This window comes from Euleptes europaea, chromosome 11 (genome assembly GCF_029931775.1).
Source record: "Euleptes europaea isolate rEulEur1 chromosome 11, rEulEur1.hap1, whole genome shotgun sequence".
Lineage (NCBI taxonomy): Eukaryota > Metazoa > Chordata > Lepidosauria > Squamata > Sphaerodactylidae > Euleptes > Euleptes europaea.
The window spans coordinates 11,104,448-11,124,407 of NC_079322.1; the positions used below are offsets into that span (position 1 = coordinate 11,104,448).

The 19,960-nt window shown below is 44.5% G+C and overlaps 1 protein-coding gene across 1 annotated transcript in view; it reads left to right on the forward strand.

Annotated features, from left to right (window-relative positions):
- Positions 1-19,960, forward strand: part of DDC (dopa decarboxylase) — a 65,221-nt gene that overhangs the window by 23,585 nt on the left and 21,676 nt on the right. The window contains exons 6-10 of the mRNA XM_056857243.1: positions 5,750-5,893; positions 9,253-9,319; positions 10,238-10,332; positions 14,152-14,219; positions 14,968-15,044. Coding sequence (XP_056713221.1) covers positions 5,750-5,893; positions 9,253-9,319; positions 10,238-10,332; positions 14,152-14,219; positions 14,968-15,044 — 451 coding nt within the window. The remainder of the gene's footprint in view (positions 1-5,749; positions 5,894-9,252; positions 9,320-10,237; positions 10,333-14,151; positions 14,220-14,967; positions 15,045-19,960) is intronic.

Below are 19,960 nucleotides of genomic sequence, written 5' to 3' on the forward strand. Positions count from 1 at the left end.
ACTTTTATAACACATGCAAGCCCATTTGGGGATAGTAATATTGTGTTATTTACTTGGCTATTTATAGCTATGAGGACAGATATATAGTTGCACTATCTATTTAGCACTTTGTGATATACTTTCGCTCCTGTGTTTGCTTGCTTACATTCTGTACTTACACAGTGGTGTCCCTTTTGAGTAACCACCTGGAGGTTGGCAGCCCTACCTACAAGTATTGAAAGAAACAATGAATGACCAGCTTTCAAGGAAATCACTTTCTTTTTCTCCTCCTTAGGGTCAGGCTTCTTTACCATTGGGTATTTCCTTCTTAATATTGGTAGGGCCCATGCCATGAGATATGACCAAGCAGTTAAGTAGGGTTTAATATTACAGAATCAACACATGAATAATAACATTAGGCCACAAAGCTTTTCTGGTGGTCTTTTTGGAGTCTCTGAATTCCAGCTCTGTGGATACCCAACAGCACATCTCTGAATCAATTACACAGAGCTTCCCGCTTACCCCCTACGCTTGGGGTTGTAAATGCCCAATCCTCAATGAGGAATGACAGTCTTTTATGTCTCTTGACGGTCAGGGGATTGTTCTGTCTGCAGAAGGATTAGCCTTAAGACGTTTCTGACCTTTCAGAGCTGCCGGTTGCTGAGCTTCTTCCTGCATTAGGTTCATAGCTGGGTGACTCAGTAATCCAAAAAGAGAAAAAAAAAATTCAGGCTAGAGAAAAAGATCAGGTTCAACAAGGAAGCAGTCTGGCTGGGATAGTAAATGGTTTGATTCTGCCTTAAATGGTAGAGAAAGTCGGCATATAAAAACCAACTCTTCTTCTTCCTCCTCCTCCTCCTCTTCTTCTTCTTCAAGAGCCCTTTGCTTCTGTCTCTGCTTGGGTGAAAAAGCTATAGTACAAAGCTTCTTAAACTGTGGGTCACGACCCCACATAGGGTCGCGTAACTGAATGTGGGGTCACAAAAAAAATTGATTTATTATCAGTAAATGTTTGATTTGTAAACCTATTTTATGTACCTATATACCCGGGGTCACATAAAAAAATCTCGGGTGAAAAAGGGTCATAAGTGGAAAAAGTTTAAGAAGCCCTGCTTTAGTACATAAGTGTGTGCGTGTGTGCGTGTGTCCTTGGGGATAGGGGCTTTGTCAAAAGCAAGACTGGGGGGGGTTGCTGCTGGGAGATCTAGGATTAGATCTTCCCAGCATCTTTAAATAGTTGTTCAGGGATCCCGCAATCTAGATCAGAGATGTGGTACAGGATAAGCAAAGGGGTATACCCAGTTTTTTAGTTCAAAGTGCTGGTTCATACCTTCCCCACTGTCTCTCCCAATATAAACCCATGTGGCAACTTGGATCAGATTTTATCTTCCTAGCCGCTCCTGCCACTGTTCCATCCCAAACTTTTTCATCAGTGGCTCCCACATCGTGGAACAGCTTCACTGAATCTCTCATATGTGCGCCCACTCTTTTAACATCTAGAAAATTGTGTAAACCGGAACAGAACAATTTATTCAGGAAGGGGATTTTGACCTAATTGGTATTACTGAAACTTGGTGGGATATCACTCACGACTGGAATATTAAGATTGAAGGGTACAACTTGTTCAGAAGAGATAGAAAGATAAGGAAGGTGGGAGGAGTAGCATGGTATGTCAAAGATGTGTACACTTGTGAAGAAGTACATGAATCAGCATGGTAGTTCAGTCGAGAGTCTATGGGTAAAAATAAAAGGAGTAAGAAATAAACATGATATTATGGTGGGGGTCTACTATCGACCACCAAACCAGGCAGAGGACTTGGATGAGACACTCCTAGACCAAATTACAAAGTTCTCAAAGAGACGGGACATGGTGGTCATGGGAGATTTTAATTACCCAGATATCCATTGGAAGTCCAACTCTGCTAAAAATGCAAGATCCAATAAATTCCTGACTTGTCTTGCTGACAACTTCCTATTCCAGAGAGTGGACAGGGAAACAAGAGGATCTGCTATCTTAGACTTGATTCTCACCAACAGGGAAGAACAGGTTGATGAGGTTAAAGTAGTAGGCACTCTGGGTAGTAGTGACGATGTAATCTTGGAATTTACAATATTGGGGAAAGGAAAAACTGTACATAGTCAGACATATAGGTTGGACTTTAGGAGAGCAAATTTTAACAAACTTAAACTTATACTGAGTAGAATCCCATGGTCAGAAATACTTAAGGAGAAGGGAGTTTAAGAAGGGTTGGAGTTTCTTAAAAATGAAATACTGAAGGCGCAATCACAAACCATTCCTATGAGAAGGAAAAATAAAAGGAGCCTAAAGAGGCCAGGGTGGCTCCATAAACAGCTTTTTAGAGAGCTGAGAAATAAAAGAGACTCCTTTAGGAAGTGGAAGGAGGGCCTTATAACCAAAGAGGAATATAAACAAATAACTAGTGCTTGTAGGGAGAGTGTCAGGAAATCTAAAGCTCAGTATGAGCTTAGGCTAGTGAGAGATGGTAAACACAACAAAAAAGGGTTCTTTTCCTATGTACAGAGTAGGAGTAAGAACACGGACAATATAAGCCCATTACGTGGACCGGAAAGTGAAATTGTAACAGGAGATGAAGAGAGGGCAGAACTCCTCAATTCCTACTTTTCCTCAGTCTTTTCTCACGAGGGAAGTGGTGCTCAACATGGCTTAAACAGAACACATGATGAGGGAAGGGATTTGCAGCCTAGAATTGGCATTGGGGTAGTGCACAAACACCTAGTTTCTTTAAATGAAACGAAATCCTCTGGGCCGGATGAATTGCACCCAAGGGTACTCAAAGAACTTGCAGATGTAATTTCTGAGCCTCTGCCCATTATTTTTGAAAAGTCTTGGCAAACAGGTGAGGTGCCAGATGATTGGAGGTGGGCAAATGTTGTCCCCATCTTCAAAAAGGGGGAAAAGGAAGATCTGCGTAACTACCGACCCATCAGCTTGACTTCTATACTGGGAAAGGTTTTTGAACAAATCATCAGTCAGTCAGTCCTTGAGCATTTAGAAAGGATGGATCAGGTCACTAAGAGCCAGCACGGGTTTCTCAAGAATAAGTCATGTCAGACTAATCTTATCTCCTTTTTTGACAGTTACTACCTTACTGAATCAGGGAAATGCTCTAGACATAGTTTATCTAGATTTCAGTAAGGCTTTTGATAAGGTTCCACATAGTATTCTAGTTGACAAATTGGGAAAATGTGGGTTAGATCCTATTATTGTTAGGTGGATCTGTAACTGGTTGACAGATCGCACCCAAAGAGTGCTAGTTAATGGTTCCTCATCCACTTGGAGAGAGGTGACTAGTGGAGTTCCTCAGGGATCTGAGCTGGGCCCTGTGTTGTTCAACATCTTTACAAACATCTAGACCTCACCTGGAGCACTGTGTTCAGTTTTGGGCACCGCAATTTAAGAAAGATGTAGACAAGCTGAAACATGTCCAGAGGAGGGCAACAAAGATGGCGAGGGGTCTGGAGACCAAGTCCTATGAGGAAAGGTTGAAGGAGCTGGGTATGTTTAGCCTGAAGAGGAGAAAGATAACCAGGGGATATGATAACCTTGTTCAAGTACTTGAAGGGCTGCCATATAGAGGATGGTGCCGAGTTGTTTTCTGTTGTCCCACAGGGTCAGACCAGAACCAACGGGTTGAAATTAAATCAAAAGAATTTCCGTCTAGACATTAGGAAGAATTTTCTAACAGTTAGAGCAGTTCCTCAGTGGAACAGGCTTCCTTGGGAGGTGGTAAGCTCTCCTTCCCTGGAGGTTTTTAAGAGGAGGTTAGATGGCCATCTGTCAGCAATGCTGATTCTGTGACCTTAGGCAGATGATGAGAGGGAAGGCATCTTGGCCATCTTCTGGTTACTGGGAGTGTGGTGGGGGGGGAGGTAGTTGTGAGTTTCCTGCATTGTGCAGGGGGTTGGACTAGATGACCCTGGTAGTCCCTTCCAACTCTATGATTCTATGATTCCGGCCAAAGACCAGCAATTAGACATTGCTAACAGAACAATTCTAAAAGTATATATACAATAACAGTACCATAAAAGGTACAATAAAAGTATAAACATATTAAAAAGTATAAAACTAGAGAATGTACACTCTAAGTCTGCACTGTACTTCGGTCGACTCTGGCAGCTACACAGAATCTCTCAGTGTGACCGATGTTCCAGGCTCAAGGTCAGCCAGAAGAAAGGAGGTGCACCATTCCTCTGATCTCCCTGGAATTTTTTAAAGGATAGGCTGAATAAAAGTGTATCTGAGGCCATTGTGTAGTGGCCAGTGCAGCAATATGTGTCCAACTGTTTTGATAAAATGGACTGACCATGACCCTTTTGTGTCCTAGTAAAGATAAGACTGTTACTCTGTCTGTAGTTGATTATTTAATGGCTGCTTTGAAGAGACGCAGAAAGTTATAAGCAAGGCATGCCTAAATGCTTATTTGCATACAGTCTCTCTTTTTGCACTGGAGCTGTTTTGGTTTCTTCAGTAGCACAAAGGCATGAACGATCATGAAATGGGATGTGATGGTATCTCCCTTCCAATAAGGTGGATAGGAGAACGTATGAGATGAGCCAGGGTGACTGTAAACCATCACTGTTTACAAGGGACCGCCCTGCTGGTCTAATGTCGACACCAGACTGAAGGATGCTTTTAAAACGTGGTAGGGAATGAGCCTGTGAAAGGCACAGAAAACCAATTTTTGTTTCCGTAGGGAAGTATGAGATTCTTAGGGGACAAACCAATGCCTGTGATGCCATAAGTAAAATAACCTACCAGAATGGAGCATGAAGCATTAGTCCCAAGCAAGCTGCCTTTTAATGTTTTTTTTATAATAGTTGTTCTATGTATTTTGTGTTGGTTGTGTTTTCTATCATCGCTTTATTTCTATTGTAAGCTGTTTTTAGTTCTGCAAGGGAGAAAGGCGGCTAATAAATGTTTTAAATAAATAAATAAAACATTTAAAATTTCATGTTGGCCTGGGCTTTGCACAGCAATCCAGGCTCTGGACGCTGCAGAATTTTACTTTGTTGAGCTTCATGCCAAGAAAGTTCTGAAAACAAGTGTGATCTTTGGGGCACATCTACACTTCCAGCCGTGCAGAGGATGTTTATTCAGCGAAAGGGCAATTAGGGAGCAATGCTAAACGGGACATTGATAGGCCTAATTCTAGGAAAGTGTTCTTAGGATTGAAACCTTGGAAACCCCCAACCTCCTCTTGTGTTCTAACCCATGTTGAGGAGAGGAGAGAACCTGAAGGATCAGGCCAGTGGAAGAACACTTCCCATTAGGGTTGCCAGCTCCGGGTTGGGAAATACCTGGAGATTTTGGGGGTCGAGCCTGGGGAGGGTGGGGTTTGGTGAGGCTGGCTACATTTGAGTTGAATTTGTAAGCTAATTAGCCTTAAGCCCTGCGAGGCCTCTAAAACGTTTGGTTTTGTTGTTGTTTTGTTAGTGTTTTACTTTATAATATATGCTTACAATTCTCCATTAGTAGTTTATGTTGTAATTTTTTAATTTTGAGCCACGTGCTGCCTTATCATATAGTTCTCACTAATTGCAGCATAGGTTTTCTATATCTCCAGTTTACCACCTGGAGGTTGGCAACCCTACCCTACTTCCCATTATGATATACAAAGGACTGGTGCACTTAGATTGCATGGCCAAGATTTTGTTGTGTTCAAATAAAAGTAGGATGGTTTTCAGGAGATTGTTTTTTTAGGATGCATTTCCTCCTGTTCATTTGCAGGCTCATTTTTCAGTAGAAAAGGCTGGATTAATTGCTGGAGTGAAGATCAAGGAGGTCCCCACCAATGACAAGTTTGCTGTACGTGGATCAGCTCTAAGAAAGGTTCTGGATCAAGACAAAGCTGTTGGTCTTATCCCGTTCTTTGTAAGTATTGACCATCTTAGGATGCTGGGGGTTCTAAAATTAGACCTTCCCTGCATCTTTAAAAGCCAAATGGTTGTGCAGGCTCCTTATCCAGATCAGAGATGTGGTGCAGGATATGGGGAGTAAAACTGTTACACTCTTATTACAGTTCATGAATTGAAACTATTTCCCCCCCCCAATGCAGTTTTAGCCCTGGAAAAGAAAAAGACAGGCAAATGGCCTGTCTTTTTTCCTCTTCCACAGATCATTACAGCACTGCATGGTCAGCATTGATTGACAAATAATGCGGGGGTGAATGGTTAAACCCCCTCCCCTCTGCTACGTATCCCATTGAACTGGACCCCCATGCAGTTTTGAAAAACACAGAGAAGATCCGGTCATCTTCCAGAAGGCATGAAAATTCTTGAAAACTATTGAGGTTATGTTATGCACCTGCTTTCACCAATGTGATGGGGGGAGAGTAATGGCTGGGTTGGCTGGGTGTAAAATGTAATTAGGCTCGAAAGGGTAGCTTTCAAAAAATTTCTGACCACTCCTCCCTTGACTTTGTATGATCTATTTAATGGCTTTCCGAGCATCAGCTGGAGTTGACACAATCCTGTGATTTGTACCAGGTCTTCTCTTTGTTTACAGAAATGTGTCAGCTAAGATTAAGGTAGGTAACATTATCCTTCTTCTTAGTGACAAGGAGTACTAATTCTGCAGCATGTGGATTGTCTTGTGTGGATTTACAAGGATAAAGGCTTCTGCTCTTGGCAAGTTAGGAAAGGGGCAAAAAAAAAAAAAAGGGCCAGCTGTTAGAATTGCTGCTAAAACTGCTGCCAATTTCTTTTGATAGACTGGATTGAGGTGGCATATATTTTAAATTGTCATTCAGTTAAATGCAGCAGATTGTAGCACTATGCAGCCATTTTCAGCACTTAAAAGTTATCTTGATTTCAGCAGGGCAGATGGGCTTAGATTGCTCACATGAAAATCAGCAGGGCTTGGAAAGGCTTAACTTTGCACGGATCATGCCCTTGGTTTTTAAAATGGACAATAGCTGTTCTTTTTAAAGATAAGATAACAGGCCTGTCCCAATGGAATTAAACAATACATACAAATCTTGCTTATGGTAAGCGCTAAGATACATGTGACATTAGGGATCCAGTAGATCACTGATGTGTTATTTAACCTTAGAAAGATGGTACCGGTGGGCTTAATACAAACCGGGGCCATGGCACTAAGGATGAGCTCCCGCAGACATGTAGGCTAAGCCCTGTGTTTGGGCAAGTGTTGTTTCCTACCCGATGCTAGGATTGCAAACCTCCAGGCACTAGCTGGAGATCTCCTGCTATTACAACTGATCTCCCCTGGAGAAAATGGCCGCTTTGGCAATTGGACTCTATGACATTGAAATCCCTCCCTTACCAAACCCTGCCCTCCTCAGGCTCTGCCCCAAAAACTTCCCGCCTGTGGCGAAGAGGGACCTGGCAACCCTACCCGATGCAGACATCTAACTCTCTTGCATCCAGAACTGGAGTGGCAGCAGCGCCATGGCCGTATTTAAATGCTACCATCTGAGGAGGATCTTGCCCTGGGGGCTCCTCTGGGCTGTCAGCTCCATTTGCAGGAGGCCGCCTGTCCCTGGCTCCAAATTTTATTACACGGGTCTAATATGGGTTGCAAATTGGGTTAGAGTGATTGGCCAGGCCTGGCAAAGCATAAGACGGACACCTCCCCTCCCCCTTTCCCAAAGGCCAACAGATGCTACCAGCTAAAATGGCTTTTGGGAATTGATGGGGGGGGGGTAAGGACACATACACCCACAGGATGGAATACAGCTGAACGTTGTCACGTACACACGGCTCTCGTTTGAGGGTCTGACGTGATAACGAAAGGCCTGTGTGCTCTGACTTTTAAAAGGATTATTTATAGCAGGATGCTGCTTTAATTTGGATGTTACCTTCCCTGCTAAAATTGGTGTTTGCTTCAGCCGATGTCCAGCCGCAAGGACCTTGTAGCGGTGTGTTTGTGCAGAAGGGGCAGTGTTGTGTATGTATATAGTTGGGGAGTAAGCAAGGGAGACTTAGGAGCTTGAGTTCTGCACGAAAGATCCTAAACCTTGCTCACCCTATTGGTCAAGCAAACGGACCCCATTGGCTCTAAGCCAATATGCACCATTGGTCACTAGGAGGTTATGTCCCCCTATCACGGATCAAGGGGGGAGTGGCCGCAGGCAGCCAAGGGGGCATATAAACAGGGGTTGCTCATTGTGTTAACCAGTTCTGTTCCTGTAATCAATAAACGTGGTTGTTGTTTGAACTCCGTCTCTGACCTCGTGAATCCTTCCCACGCGGACTTAACAGGCAGCATTAAGTTTCTGCTAGTAACCTTTTACATTAATTAAATGGGCAATTAATAGATTATGGTCTACATAGGTTGTGCCTGGATTCTCCATTCTTGTTCAGTCAGGTGGGTCCCCCTCAAGTCCCAGTCACGGGTTGTCTGGTTGCATGTGCAGGAACTGAGGGAGAATGTACAAATCACATTGGACTGAAAGACAGAGTGGATAACCCAGTCGTACAACTATAACATATGAACCAGCTTTCTTCATAATGGATGTATGGAATATACTCAGTGGGCTGTGAGACTTTATCCAGTTTTTCGTGCTGCTTATGTATTTCACAACAGTTGTTGAAAGGGGCTGTGGCTCAGTGGTAGACCATCTGCTTGATATGCAGCAGGTCCCAGGTTCAATCCCTGGCATCTTCAGTTAAAGGGACTAGGCAAGTAGTTGATGTGAAAGACCTCTGCCTGAGACCCTGGAGAGCCGCTGCTGGTCTGAGAAGACAGTACTGACTTCCATGGACTAAGAGTCTGATTGAGTAGAAGGGAGCTTCATGTGTTCAAGGGGCCCTGATCTGGATGTCCCAGGCTAGCCTGATATTGTCAGTTTTTGGAAGCTAAGAAGGGTCAGCCCCTGGTTAGTACTTGGATGAGAGTCCACCAAGGAAGTCTAGGGCTGCTACGCAGAGACAGGCAAGGGCAAACCGCCTGGGTTCATTTCTTGCCTTGAAAACCCTGTGGGGTTGTCATAAGTCAGCTGCAACTTGATGGCACTTTCCTCCACTACCTGTTGGAAGGGAGCTTCTCTGAGCTGATTGGATCTGGAAGTATCCCTTCCTCACAAAATGAATATACACAAATTCCTCAAAAGTGTCCAAGAAATGGCTGCATGCAGCTGACTCACACGGGTTGGTCATGTAGTTTAGGGGGGCAGTTTGGTACCATCCAGAAGTATGCTAGAAGTGGCATACTGACTCTCCTTCAATTGGATTTACTTTTCAATTTCTGTTTTTTTTTTTTTGTTACTACAGTTTTGTGCGACGCTTGGAACCACGACATGCTGCTCATTTGACAAACTGCTAGAACTGGGCCCGATTTGTAAGTCTGTTGACTTCATTTCTTAGTCAAGTATCTGTTTCCAGGCATGTCGAGGAGCAGCTGCCCCTCTGTGTCCAAGGGAGGTCTTAACATCATTTCAATGGGGCAGACGGACTTCCTGATAGTAAAATTCAGCAGGCTGAAGAGTCCTTCTGAGCTGATTTTTGTGCAACAAGTATTCTCTTATTACACATCCGCTGTGTCCAGTTTAAGCATTTCCCCCTAAATTGCCAGAGCTATTGTGCTAGAGGGGAGATGGCTCAGTGATTGCACGTCAGCTTGGCATGCAGAAGGTCACAGGTTCAATCCCCAGTAAAAAAGGATCAAGCAGTAGGTGATGTAAAATCCTACTGTCTGAGACCCTGGAGAGCCACTGCCAGTCAAAACAGACCAGGGCAGGTTCCATGTTTTTGCCCCCACCCAGATAGAGAGTTCCCAGGGCCCCCCCACTCCTCCTATGCCCACCATTAGGCACTCATGTGCTCCATCCCTCCCACCCACTTGCATGCCTTCTATCTGCCAGCTTGGTGTAGTGCTTAAAAGCAATGGTTTGGAGCGGTAGACTCTGATCTGGAGAACCGGGTTTGATTCCCCACTCCTCCCCATGAGCAGCGGAGGCTAATCTGGTGAACTGGGTTGGTTTCCCCACTCCTACACATGAAGAAAGCTGGGTGACCTTGGGCTCAGCCCCACCTACCTCACAGGGTGTCTGTTGTGGGGAGGGGAAGGGAAGGTGATTGTAAGCGGGTCTGATTCTTCCTTAAGTGGGAGAGAAAGTCTGCTATCAAAACCAACTCTTCTTCTTCAATGCAAGGTTTCTTTTTTAAACTCAGACATTCTGCAGACAGCAGCTCTTCCTGCATTGCTGATAATTCTGTTAAGTAAAGGATACCGTTCACAGCATTTTTCTCTTTATAGGTAACACTGAGAATATCTGGATGCATATTGATGCCGCCTATGCTGGGAGTTCATTCATCTGTCCTGAATTCCGCTACCTTCTCAATGGAGTGGAAGTAAGGAATAGCCCTCCAAAATCTAACTGAAATCCTTGAGGGTTTAGTTCCTCCTGAAGTTTCTATAGAGGTGTAAGGAAAGAAAGAGAGAAGCACCAATAATAAGGGATGAATATAAGTGAGGGAAGAAGCTACAGGTACTTTCAGTTTCACATGCATTGGCATACCAGGAACAGTTCTCTTCTCCATTTTATCTTTGCAACAACCCTGTGAGGTAGGTTAGGCTGAGAGAGTGTGAAGCCCAAGGTCATAGAATCATACAGTTGGAAGGGACCACCAGGGTCATCTAGTCCAACCCCCTGCGCAATGCAGGAAATTCACAACTACGTCCCCCCCCCACACCCCCAGTGACCCCTATCCACCTAGCCAGCTTCCATGGCTTGAGTGGCAAGTTTGCAACTGACTTGGGTTGCTTTTACAATTTCTGAAAATACCTAAAGAAGTAATGGCACGGAGCTCTGGAACACCAAATCTCAAAGGTGCTACCGGACTCGAATCTATCTTTTCTACGGGAGACCGACACAGCTACCCTCTGAAACTACCTGCTGTTAACAATTACTATAGTGCAGTGATCATGCACCATCCAAGGACGCGTGGATGCCATCTAAGAATGGCCAAAACAGCATCAAGGTGTAATGAAGCCCCAGTAAAGACTGATCCCTCTCCTTGCATGTCTATGTAGATGAACTTTTCTTGCCTGCATTCATTTTGAAAATCAAGTAACTGCATTTCAAAAACAAAACAAAAGAAGGATAAACTTTGTTATAGAATGAGGTAGTGATATTCTATGTAACCTATTACGTGCAACGGTTTAAAAATATTTGGTTGACCTTCTTTTTCCAATATGCCGAGCAGCTTGGCGCTCGCTCGTGGGCTTGCTTGTTCGCTCAGATAAAGGCAGTGCAATTTCCTGACTCTCCCTCCAGACAACAGAACAAACTCCTTGTCTTCCATGTCAGGAGAGAGGAAATATTACTGTTTGGCTAAAGTCAAAGCCTAAAAAGCGCCAATGGGTGGGGGGCTGATAAAGAAAACGCAGGGAGAAAAAGCCCCAACCGATAAAGTGCCCCTCTTTCTCATTTTTATCAGCAAACAAAGCTTTGCTGCAATTTCCTGTGTGGGTTTTATTGGATCCTGAAGGAAATGAATCATCCATCCATCGTTGTGGTCTAGCATCTTCTAGCATAGCAACCATTCAATAGGGTCTAAATAGATTTCTTACCTTAGCTTATGGGTTTTTCCCCCACTTCTCTGAATTCAGTGTTTTCTCACAAAAGAAATTACCATGGAAGCTGATTCAGTTGGATTGTGATGAGGGAAAACAGAGAAAGTCTGGTGTTCCAGAGTTTCTCTTTCAAGTATTTTCAGAAATCGCAAAAGCAACCCAAGTCAGTTGCAAACTTGGAAATTGCTTTAACCTATAGGTGCTGTTAGAAATCACCTGTTCACTGGAAAAACAGGTGAGAGAACCAGTGTAGTGTAGTGGCTAAGAGTGCTAGTATCTGGGAAACCCGGGTTCAAATTTCCACTTCTGCAATGGAAGCTCACTAGGCATTAGGGTTGCCTCCTCCGGGTTGGGAAATACCTGGAGATTTTTGGGTGGAGCCTGAGGAGAGCAGGGTCTGGGGAGGGGAGGGACTTAAATTCCATAGAGTCCAATTGCAAAAGCTGCCATTTTCTCCAGGTGAATTGATCTCCATTGGCTGGAGATAAGTTGTAATAGCTGGAGATCTCCAGCTATCACCTGGAAGTTGGTAACCCTACTGGGTGTTTTTGGGCCAGTCACATGCTCTTAGCCTAACCTACCTCACAGGGTTATTACGAGGATAAAATGGAAGTGAACAATGTAAGCCACTTTGGGTCCCCATTAGGGAGAAAGGTGGGGTACAAAGGTAATAATAATAATATAGATTGTTTGCCGTGGTGACACTCAAGGCAATTGGTGAGACTGTGCCTGCAATAGGCAACCTTTGCATCCAAGTGCCAAAAAGTCTACCATGGCTACTTCCACATGGACAATGTTCCTTGCTCCAGCTCCCAAAACTCTGGTTTTCCAGAACATGTGAAAGATGTTGTCTTCCTCCCATTCCTTAAGTTTCTCATCCAGAACCATTCTGGAATCTGCTTTGATTCAGTATTTCCAGACACATGAAAGTCTGCAGTGAGTTAGCCTGAATATGAATGGGAAGGTGTAGGTTTCTGAACTTTCCAACTCACCTCGGGTACCGATTCCCCTCCTTTTCTCTCACTCACACTCCTGCTGCTGATGGGCTTTTTGCCATAATTTAAAAGAAATGGTAGTAGGTATATACTGTAACACTATAGTGATTTACCTACTACTATTTTTTCCTGCCCTGCCCTGCCCTGGATAGCCCAGGTTAGCCTGATCTTGTCAGATCTTGGAAACTAATAAGAGTTGGCCCTGGTTAGTATTTGGATGGGAGACCACCAAGGAATACCAGAGTTGCTACACAGAGGCAGGCAATGGCAAACAATTTCTGAACATCTCTTCCCTTAAAAACCCTAGAGGGTTGACGTAAGTTGGCTGTGACTTGCTGGCAATTTTTAAAAATGCTAGCCCAAAATTCCTTTGTGGTGCAGGGGGTGGGATGGGGAGTGGTAAGTGCTAGGAAATGGGAATAGAAAACCAAAAAATTGAACTGTGTTTATGCTCTGTTGCAGTAAGTCCACAAAATCATCCCCATGTAGATGTGGCTGATATCCATCTGTGTGTGACCAATACAGGGCGAAGGGCAGAGATGAGAATTATTGCCAGCATGGTGTAGTGCTTAAGAGCAGCGGACTCTAATCAGGAGAACTGGGTTTGATTCCCCACTCCTCCACATGAAGCCTGCTGAGTGACCTTGGGCCAATCACAGTTCTCTCTGAACTCTCAGCCCACGCGGAGGCAGGCAATGGCAAACCACCTTCAAACGTCTCTTGCCTTGAAAACCCTAGGGGGTCACCATAAGTCAGCTGTGACTTGACAGCACTTTTACACACAGACACACTGAGAGGAAGCTGAGTAGCCAGCGCCTCAGGGGCATACCTTGGTTGGAGAACTGGCCCTATGAACCAAGCAAAATGCTCTGCCATGCTGCTGTTCAACATGCATGCCGGGGGCTGCCCGTTCCTGGGCTATGCTGTGTTTTTTAAAGGATCCAACAGTTCCAGCCAATAAGGCCAGGGCCCTGAACTGGATGGCCCAGGCTTGCCTGATCTTGTCAGATCTCGGAAGCTAAGCAGGGTCAGCCCTGGTTAGTGTTTATATGGGAGACCACCCAAGGAGTCCCGGGTTGCTGCGCAGAGGCAGGCGATGGCAAACCACCTCTGAACGTTTCTTGCCTTGAAAACCCTACGGGGTCGGCATAAGTTGGCTGCGACTTGACGGCAGTTCACGAACACACAAAATAAGGCCAGGATCCAAAGAGCTATTTTTTCGTTGAACAGCAGATTCTTATTGTGACACAAAGTGTGTTCGCAATCCCACTCAGTTTTAAAAGCCATTTGCCCTGCAGAATGATGACAGGCAGGCTGGCTGTTCAAAACAGGCACACTCCAACACTCTTGGGCATGCGGGGCAAGCTGAATGGCTCTTTAGATCTTGGCCTGACAAATTAATCCAAATCTGTTCCATATGCTGTGCGCATGGGCCTTTTGATGCTGATTTTTAGGAACGTACATTTGTGATGCCTAAAAAAGGACTAGCATTCAGTGAATGTTAACTGCTATGAGGTAATGTTCAAATATTTAACCAAGAATGCCTCTCTCCCACTGAAAAATATGTAATTAAAAAAACCCTTCTCTCTAATCTTTCAGTTTGCAGATTCATTTAACTTCAACCCACACAAATGGCTTCTGGTGAACTTTGACTGTTCTACTATGTGGTAAGCAGGCACGGAAGGTAGTCAGTAATTTCCTGGTACAACGTTTCTCACAGCCACAGTTTCCATGTTCTCTTCCCAGAAAGTGTGCGTTCGGGAGGAGGTTTAGACCCTAGATTCTAGTCATATTAAGTAGGGGTGTCTTGTAGCCTAAGTTTTATTAGAGCGGAAATACATTTAAGGGGGAAACTAGTAAAAGATCTGCTTATTACAGATACAAGGAAAAACTACTATTAAATGTTTTTCCCTTATAAAATTTGCTACTTGAAGGAGGAAGCTGATTAAGAGAGCCAGCGTGGTGTAGTGGTTAAGAGCTGTGGTTTGGAGCAGTGGAGTTTGATCTGGAGAACCGGGTTTGATTCCCCACTCCTCCACATGAGCGGCGGAGGCTAATCTGGTGAACTGGATTTGTTTCCCCACTCCTACACACAAAGCCAGCTGGGTGACCTTGGGCCAGTCACGCTCTCTCAGCCTCACCCACCTCACAGGGTGTCTGTTGTGGGGAGGGGAAGATCATTGTAAGCCGGTTTGATTCTGCCTGAAGTGGTAGAGAAAGTCGGCATATTAAAACCTCCTCCTCCTCCTCCTTCTTCTTTGTCTATGGAGGTGAGCCCTTCAGTTGTATGCATGTATCTGTGTAAAATTTTCATCTGATTAAAATTGCAGCCCCACTTCTAACAACCACTAAAGTAGCGAAATTCTTAGGTAAAGCAAGGCAGTGACAAATGATTTCTCTTCAATGTTTGTTGAGGGTGAAGAGGAGAACGGATTTAACCTGTGCCTTTAAGATAGACCCTGTGTACCTGAAGCATGACCATCAAGAATCTGGTAAAATACCTTTAAATGATACAAACCTTACCCTAACTTGAAAATATTTTTTGGCTGTCAGCACTTTAATAAATTTCACTTTCTCAAAATGATTATTCCATGCCAATCCCATCCCTCTGTACTCAGATATGTGCAGGATCACCTTTTTTCACCCTTTCCATTGTTTTTTCTTTAAAAAAGATGGCAGCCAGCCATGCAAATGTAGTTTTTATTTTGCTTGAAGAAATCAGCATGGAGCATCGAATCACCCCCTTGAGTTCTGTATTGAGTGAGAGGTTTATAATGACCACTGTAACAGACATAAACATTTATAGAAAAAGTGATAAAGATCCACTTATAAAAGGGTGGGTAAAGCATGTGGACGGGAAGGTAAGGGATTAATGCTGCCATCCTAAGGAGAAGTGTGGCCTTCTAAGCCATTGATGTCAGTGTACTTAGAATGGAGGGTAACTCTGTTTAGGAGGGCAGTGTAAAATTCTGATCCCAAAATCATTACATGGAAGGAAGCTGTTTAATTTCAAAGGGAACTTGTTTCTCACAATGGCCCCAATCCAAAGATCCTTGATTGACCAACAGATGGACTATGCTATCAATCCCCCCTACCTGAAATAAGTGATCAGTGATTGATACATGAAGCCCCAGATGTTGGGAGATTTGCCAGGGCAGTAATGGGACATGCAGCCTGAATAGCTCGAGCTTGTCAGAGATGGGAAAGTAAGCAGGGTCAGCCACAGTTAGTATTTGGATTGGAGACCACCAAGGAAGACTGTGGTTGCTAGCAGAGGAAGGCAATGGCAACCCGCCTCTGATCATCTTTAGCCTTCAACATCTCATGAATTGGGTCGCCATATGTCAGTTGCGACTCAACAGCACATTATTCCTTCAATGGGACATTACATGATTCATAAATGTTATCAAAACCATTTCTGTATTTCAATTCCTCAAACAATTTGGTAGACTTAGGACAGGAAATAAGGTATTTCATTGATCTTTGCATAAAGTTAGCAGCAATGATTCCAACATTTTTCTCAAGTTGCTTAAACCAAGGTATGGGCTGAAAGTAGATTGTGGTCCACTTATGGACCAGTGGACAGTTTCTAGTTGTTTCTGAGATGTTTGCAAAGAATGCTAGACTTGGTGAACCTTCATCTGTTCCTGAAAGGCACTTCCTGTGATGTTAAGCAAGGGTACATACTCAGAATAACTTGAGCGATTCCTAAACGGTTAGTAAATTTAAAACACCAGAGATTTTTTTTTAAATTGTAGGAAGCTATGTTCTATAGGGAAAAAAAATCCAAATATAACAGTCATGTGAATACATTAGTGCCTGGATGGATCAGATCAGTGGTCCATCTCGCTTAGCATCCTGTTTCACACAGAGGCTAACCAGTTGACCTGGAGGACCAACAAGCATGGTATAGCAACCAATCTTCCATTGATGTGGCTTTCTAGTGCTTGTAAACTGAAATTGAGGTCAATTATTCACTCAAAAAATTGCTGCTCTCTTGTGGTGGAGCAAAAAACCCCCCGAATTTAAAAGGTTATTCATGGACGTGAATCTAATACATAAAGCCTGATTTAGCTTGGATTACTCATGAGAAAAAGGCCGCAGCATTTGACAGCAGTTGTGTCTGCCCCTGGCATTTCAGCCCTCCCCCTGCCAATAAGTTCACTGTTGAGGCCCACCCCCACCTCCGTCACAATTTCGCCCATCGCAGCTCCGTAGAGGGGAGGCAGCCGAAGGAGAGGGGGAAGGAGAAGTCCTATCGGGCTCCAAACCGCTCGACTCCACTTTTATGCAACCGAATGCATGGGGAGTTCTGCCTTGGATTTGCCGCTCTCTGGATGCACATTTTCCCAATCCGAATTCTCAAAACTCAACAATAAGCCCCCAATGCAGAGTTTTGAGAATTTGGATGGGGAAAATGTGCATCTAGAGAGAGTGGTAAATCCAAGGCAAAACCTCCCCTGCGTAAACGGCCCTTGTCTCCCTTTCTGCTTTGATTCGGCACAGTTCCCCCCTCCCTTCCACTGAAACCTGTGCTGATCAGGTCTAAATTTCTGCAGAGTGTGATAAGTCCTGAAGGAAGTGGTTTGAGAAAAACCCCTGGATTCTTTCTGAAGACTCTTAGGTAGGGCCTGCTTTTTGTCTTTGGTCTCTACCAGGATGGGATCTAATTTATCCCCAAAAAGCCTCTTGCCTTGATATGGGAAACCCATGAGAACTGATTTAGAACTGTGTTCTATCTGCCAAGGACGTAACCAGAGTGCTCTTCTAGCTGCTGAGGCAGTGGCTAGTGCTCTGGCCGCAAATGACATTGTATCAAGGGTAGTCAGCTAGAAAAGAAACTGCCCTCAGGATTCTAGATACCCCTTCGAAAGCTTGCTTCTCTTCCTGAGGTATGAGCTGTGCTAGCTTCCTTGTCCAAATAATAGCTGCCCTAGAAACTAAGGCCGAAGTAATGGACGAGCTGATGGCTAAGGCAGAAGCCTCATGGGCCTTTTTACATGCTAGTTCTGCTTTTCTATCTTCAGGGTCCTTGATCATTGCCTGACCTTCTTCAGTAACCAGATCGTAAGTGTGCAGTGCAGTGACCGGTGCTTCCACTGGGGGCACTTTGAGTAACTCTGCCGTGCTGTGTTGTAGGTTATAGAACTTTCTAGATCAGTGGTTTCCAACCTTTTTTTGACCAGGGACCACTAGGACTTTTTCGTTCGGTGCAGGGACCCCAAGGTTCAAAATAAAAATTCTGAGAATTTGAAAATAAACTTTAATCATCACTGTTAGTTAAACATTAAACTTAGAATAATATTTGAATATATATTTTTATAATAGAGAACTTTTAATTGAAAATATTAATTTACTATGGGTTTATAACTTTGTTTCGCGGACCTTAATTTAGTTCTTGCGGACCCCTGGGGGTCCATGGACCCCCGGTTGGGAACCAGTGTTCTAGATGAAAGGGGAAATTGTTTGGAAGCCATTGGTTTCTCCCACTCCGACCTCATGAGGGAGATGAAATAGTCTGGCACTGGAACTACCCTGTCTGAGGTGTCGTGCATGTGGAAAAATTCCTTGGTTCCCTTCTTTCTTTGTGCAAGAGAAGTCTCAGTGTCCTCAGTGAGGTCAAGGGCTGCTAAGGTCTTTGACAATAAAATAAATTCCTCTGCATTGAAAATCCTAGATTGTTTAGGTTGCTCAATAATGTCCTCCTCATCTGAACTGAACTCGCCCTCCTCTTTGTCATTATCCTCTTCGCCTGATGAGGCTGAGGAGTTGCCCACTTGCACTTGGTAGGATTGGGACCCAGAGGAGTCCTTTAAGGCAGCCTTTGTGGGTCATCCTCCCCAGAATTATCCACCCTGCCTCTGGAGACTGCAGAGGTTTTCAAGGCATGAGCTCCCTGGGAGGAGCTTCTCTAAGAAGAAGGGGAAGGGGGGGCTGAGCCATTCTTAAGACCTCAGTAAAGGCGTCCCTGATTAAGGCAGAGAGCTCTGCCTTTAAGAAGGCTAAACCACCATCTTGAGTAAGGGGAGGAACCGCCCTACCGGTAGCTGGAGTATTCGGGGCTTCGTCCCATCCTTGATCCGAAGGCGAGCTGCCTGAGGACGGGGTTTCCATAGGCAAAGGCGAGCCACCAGCCTCTCTATTCTCCCCAATCTCCAGCTGAGATGGAGTAACGGCCGCTACCTTTGTAGCCTCCACGCTGCAAACCACTGCGGAATTTCCTCCGCTTTTGGCCGGAGCAGCTGATGAGCAGGCGGGGGGGGGGGGGCGTTTAGCGTGTCTAGTATTAGCCGAGCCGGCTCTCTTGCGCTTACTGGCGCCGCTCATGCCGAATTTTACTTTCGCTTTGCCCCTGGATGAATGGCTGCAGGAGGGCTGGTTGGAGATAGGAGGAGAGCTCCGTGGAGCCGCAGAAAGCAGGCTAGGATCCAAATCGCCTTGTGCGATGTGAGATTCCTCTTGCCTGGCCGCCATTTTGTAAAGCAGAAGGGATCGCTAAGATTTCCCCCCCTTTCCAAATCTTTTTAGGAAAAGGAAAAAGATAAAGATATAGGCAGTAGAAAGGATCTAGAAGTGGAATAAGAAAAGGAAGGAAGGATTAGGAGAAAAATTGCTAGAAATCTATTCCTTAAAGCAAGAGCTGCAAAAAAGGCTGCTCTCCCGATAAAGGCAGGAAATAGAATGGCAATGAGGGGCGTTTACCCTAGGAGGCTAGAAAATTTACATATTAGATTCCTGCCTCCCGAACCAAGAGGAAACGGAAACACCCATCCTGAAGATGCCGTTTGGACCCTCTGAGAGAAAAAGTCTAATACACAGGTATATCTAACCCGCCATCCAAATGCAATGGATGGGATACAACACCTCCCAAAAAAAATGACTATAAATATAAAATACGCATATAAAGCCCAACAAATCACCTAAATAAAGTTATCTTTACTAGGTAGCCCTTTATTTAGGTCACCACTTTATCTTTGCGAATTTTAAGGGCTAAAGCTAAAAATCTAGCACAATTCAATATAAACTCTGGGTTTGTCTCAAATAATAGTTTCTGGCTTATTTCGGCATCGGTAATTCCATGGCCATCGCTTTATTATTGGAAAAATAAGCTTCCTTCTCTTTGCTTCATAAAACCTACAAGTGCAAATCCAAGTGAAGCATCTTTCTACAGAGCTTTGAAATGGGCCACTTCCTGCAGGTCCACAGGTGATGTCTGATGGGCCCCAACCCCTGGATCCCCCACCATGACCACGTCTACATGTTCCCACCTGCTTCCAGGGTCTTACACAATACGTGTGGCCACAAATCGATGGAGCTGGAGTTCCCCTGACCAGACTTTTTCTCCTACAGCCACATGGCAGCTGTGGGGAGCTTACTTACCAAAAGCACCATGGGGCCTGATTTGGAT